Source organism: Eurypyga helias, unplaced genomic scaffold, assembly GCF_000690775.1.
Source record: "Eurypyga helias isolate BGI_N326 unplaced genomic scaffold, ASM69077v1 Scaffold28459, whole genome shotgun sequence".
NCBI lineage: Eukaryota > Metazoa > Chordata > Aves > Eurypygiformes > Eurypygidae > Eurypyga > Eurypyga helias.
Window position 1 is genome coordinate 1 of NW_010271921.1, and position 3,892 is coordinate 3,892.

The 3,892-nt window shown below is 38.8% G+C and overlaps 1 protein-coding gene across 1 annotated transcript; it reads left to right on the forward strand.

Moving 5' to 3' along the window:
- Positions 1-411: 411 nt before the first annotated feature.
- Positions 412-1,612, forward strand: TEX12 (testis expressed 12). Its single transcript, XM_010158968.1, has 4 exons — positions 412-474; positions 936-1,047; positions 1,152-1,203; positions 1,468-1,612. Exons 1-4 carry the CDS (start codon positions 415-417, stop codon positions 1,610-1,612), a joined length of 369 nt encoding a protein of 122 aa, XP_010157270.1. The 5' UTR covers positions 412-414.
- The last annotated feature ends 2,280 nt before the right edge of the window (positions 1,613-3,892 follow it).

Here is a 3,892-nt window from a genome sequence, read left to right on the forward strand (position 1 = left end):
CGGGCGGGGCGGGGGAAGATGGCCTGGGGCGAGGGGGTGCCCCGCTGGCCTTAGGGTGGGCATAGGTAGGGCTGGGGAGGGACAGATCCCTTTCCGACAAGGCAGAATCAGCCTAGCAGCCCGAGGCCGACCTCAGGCAACCTTCGGCATCCCTGAGAGTGCCAGGGCTGTGAGCCTCAGCCCTGCCCAGGCTGGCCTGGGACTGCATGGGAGTTGGGCCCACCATTTCCAGTCCCGACAGGTGCTCTCGCCGTGCTCTGAGGCTCTGCCTCTCTCCAGTGAGGAGAACTCCTTTGCAGTCGAGCTTACAGCGGTACTGGTTACAGGTTTTACGCCTTTTTATATAGGTGTGTTTTCCAGTCACACAAGGTAATCACTTACCACATACCATGTTGTACTTTTTATCAGGCAGCCATGACAAGCAACACACAAAAACCTGATGAAAACAGAAGTAAACGTAAAAAAGAGATGGAGGTGAGCAGTACCATATGAGGAAGGGAGATCCTTCTTCTGCCCCCCATCCCCATGTCCTTTGGCGTTGCCATGGGTTTCTGTCAAGGAGAGGGGGCAGAGACCTCTGTGTCAGTTCATGTAGGTTTGGGGAAGCCTGTATGACTTCCTTGTTTGAGGAGACTGTAAAATTATCTTAGTGTTTGAAGTCCAACAAAACTGGGTATGCACTGCAAGACCTTTATGCAGGATTTCTTGAGGGTGAGCTTCAGAAGTACACCAGCTTCTATTGACCCGCTCCCCTAGTACTGGGGTGCTGGGCCTGTTCACGATAGATGGTGTCAGTGCTGTGAAGCCAACACCACTTGCACTTTCTCTGAAAAGTCTCTCAAGATCTCTTTAAAACTATTTTATTTCCGTTAAATTCTGTGTTCAGCTTCTCTTAAGTCCTAGAACCTGTATTGTTTTATGTGCTTTGTTATTAGAATGAAGCTTCAGAAAATCCACAGTTGTCCTCCCTTGACAAAACAGATTTGGCTTGTTCTGAAGGCTCACAGTCCCTTTGCAAACCTGAACCACTGGAGAAAGTTTTAAATGGTGATGTATTACATGTACTGAAAGTAATGTGTAATTACCTAATTAGATGTTGAGATGAAAATTCATTCAAATGTTTAAATAAAATTGCTTTTTTCTTTTAACAGAGATGAACAAAGAAATTAAGAACTTGTTATCAAAATATGCCCACATTTTAAGGCAAGTTATCTTTTCTGTTCATACAGCACTTTTCTAACTTCCCTAGATAGATGGATTACTGTGACTGCAGCTCAGAGAAATTAGCACTGAAAACTGTCAGACACAGATCCTGAAATAAAAATGCTGTTTTCTGTTACAACAGAGAACTAATTTGGTCAGTGTAGATAGACAACACATTTTTAAGTAAAGCATTAAAGCAGTTCTAAGTAGGGAGAAGGTTAATGGCTTCAGTGTTGATTTTAACCACAGATTTTTTCAATTAAGTGAGAGAGCAGCGATGGATGCTTCTTATGTTCAAGAACTTGATGGAATCTTAAAGGAAGCGAGGACCATAGAAAACCACTTAAAACAGAAAAGGGAGAGTCTGAAACAGAGATTCACTGTGATTGCAAATACTTTGCAAAGCTAAATGGAGTTTGTGCGATTGCAGAAATGCAGAGCAAAACTTGTAGTGTATTTTATGTATTAAAATATAAACGATGATGAGTGCTGTGATGAATGTTTCATAAGTGTCTTCTGTAAATATTTCTAGAAGTTCAGGAAACTTTCAAAAACTTAAGCAGCAACTTATTTTTTAAATAAGTAGATACAGTACATAGGGTAGTGGTAGTTAGTAAAAAAACCCAGTGCTAAATATCCATTTTAAATCCTGTGACTCCAAGGGATTCTACACATTAAAACATGTCTTGTTTGCTTGTTGACACATTGCTTAGGCTGTCCCTATGCCTCCATCCCTAGAAATATTGGAAGCATTTGAAAAAGAATGTAGAATGAATTCTGCATTGCTCTAAGGCGGTGGAAGTTCGATACAGCTGAATTTGGGAGCAGCCATGGTATTTCTGATGTCACTGCTACAGATGGGATTTTTCTTTTACTGTCACAACCAATCTTTTCTTTAAAGCATAGTATAGAAACTTTTTGATGAAACTTAGAATTTTACAGTGGAAAAAGACCTCAGATTATTTCATATTAACCATTTCCTGGGGTTTTTTTTTCTTTGTATTTCAGAAACTATTTTGGTGCTAAAATCTTAGCAGAATGTACTTGCAATCTTATTTCCATTTTGTCTCAGAATATAAATAGATTGAAAAGACCAGCTTAGAAATAGGAGAGTTCTATTCAGAATGCTACTTTAGGAAATGTATAAAGAGGTGTAAAGTCTTACTTTGAAAATATATTGTAATACTTCTACAGCTTTTCAAATGAAACCATTTTGATATAAAAGCACACAATCAGAACTTTGCTAGTGATGTCAATAAATAACTAGATAATGTTAACATAATCTAGAAATACACTGCTCTCTTATTTTGTTATTTAGATACATCAGTATTGTTTTCTGTATATCCGGCGTGTTTCAGGCTGCTTACGGAGTTTTGGGAGCACTTCTTTCGTGTCATTTGACGCTGTTAAAAACGATGAAACGTAAAATGCACAAAGCATCATCTGTACAAATTGTGAGGCTAATGTAATAAAGAAAAGTGCTAGATAGTCCTGTTGCTAGCATAAGATCTATCTTTACCCCAGTACTGTGTATTAACTTTCTTTAAATCCTTTCAAACTGAATCAACCCTCCTTTCCCCTTTTTATTAGGTAAAAGTCATATGCAAATGTGCTGTCAGACTGATGCTATTTAAAACAAATACTGAGAGAAACCGGACATCTAGGGTGGGATTTTTCAAGGTATTTAGATACCTAAAGATGCAGATATGTACTTAGTAGGATTTTCAAAGTGCCTAAGCATGTAAGCGCCTTACATGCTTAGGAATTTTTGAAAATCCCATAAGGTGCCTATCTGCATCTTTAGCGTCTAAAGACACTCAAAAATCTTGCCACCAGTCTACATCATATTTTACCAGCCTCTTACTTCTTCCTAGTAATCGCATCTTGCTTTGTAATCCGTCTCAGCAGTGCTGTTTAGACAGAACAAAGTAGGAGAAAGACAGATGATGGGTTTTGAAGTTCAGTTTTCTAGAATATTGTGCTACGTGCTTCTAAAATCTATGATCTTCTACAACAAGAACAAAAAGCAGAGTTCTGAATTGTCCGCTATGAAGTGTCTGAAATTTGCCTAGAGTTATTTCTGTAAACCTTTAAAGAAAAATGACACAACTTCCATGACTCTTAAATATCTGCTTGTTAGGAGGAGTCAGAAGCTTCCTGCATTTTATCTGTTTGTGCTTAGGAAAATTATGCAACCCTTTTAGATGGCCCAGATTTAGGTCATCATGATTTCGTTTATATGACTAGTATGTCCAGGTTGCAAACCTTTCGCTGTGGTATTAAATATTATTAAGAGGCCTAACTTAGGTAACTGTTGGATCACATAATCGAAGTTTCTTCCCATAAGGGATCAAGAGGGCACAGACCCACAGTGTTACTGTTGCAGCAGTTTGCTCCATTTAAAAGCTTCATAAAATCCGCTAAGAATTAGTAAAACTATACTCCTGAGAAGAATGAACTGCTCAGTCTGGCATTCAGGTGCAGCTAAATTCAAGACATACCTCTCTAAACGATGACCCTTGTCTTTCTACAGTGTGGTGATGATTATTAAAGAGAAGTCGTTCAAAGCTTTGTAAGATTCCGAAATAGGTGTTTTAAAAAATTGTTTTTAAATTGCCAAGAACAACAAAACTCATGGTTTTTGCTGCGTGAATCTGTGTGAGGATATATATGAAAATAAACACTGACA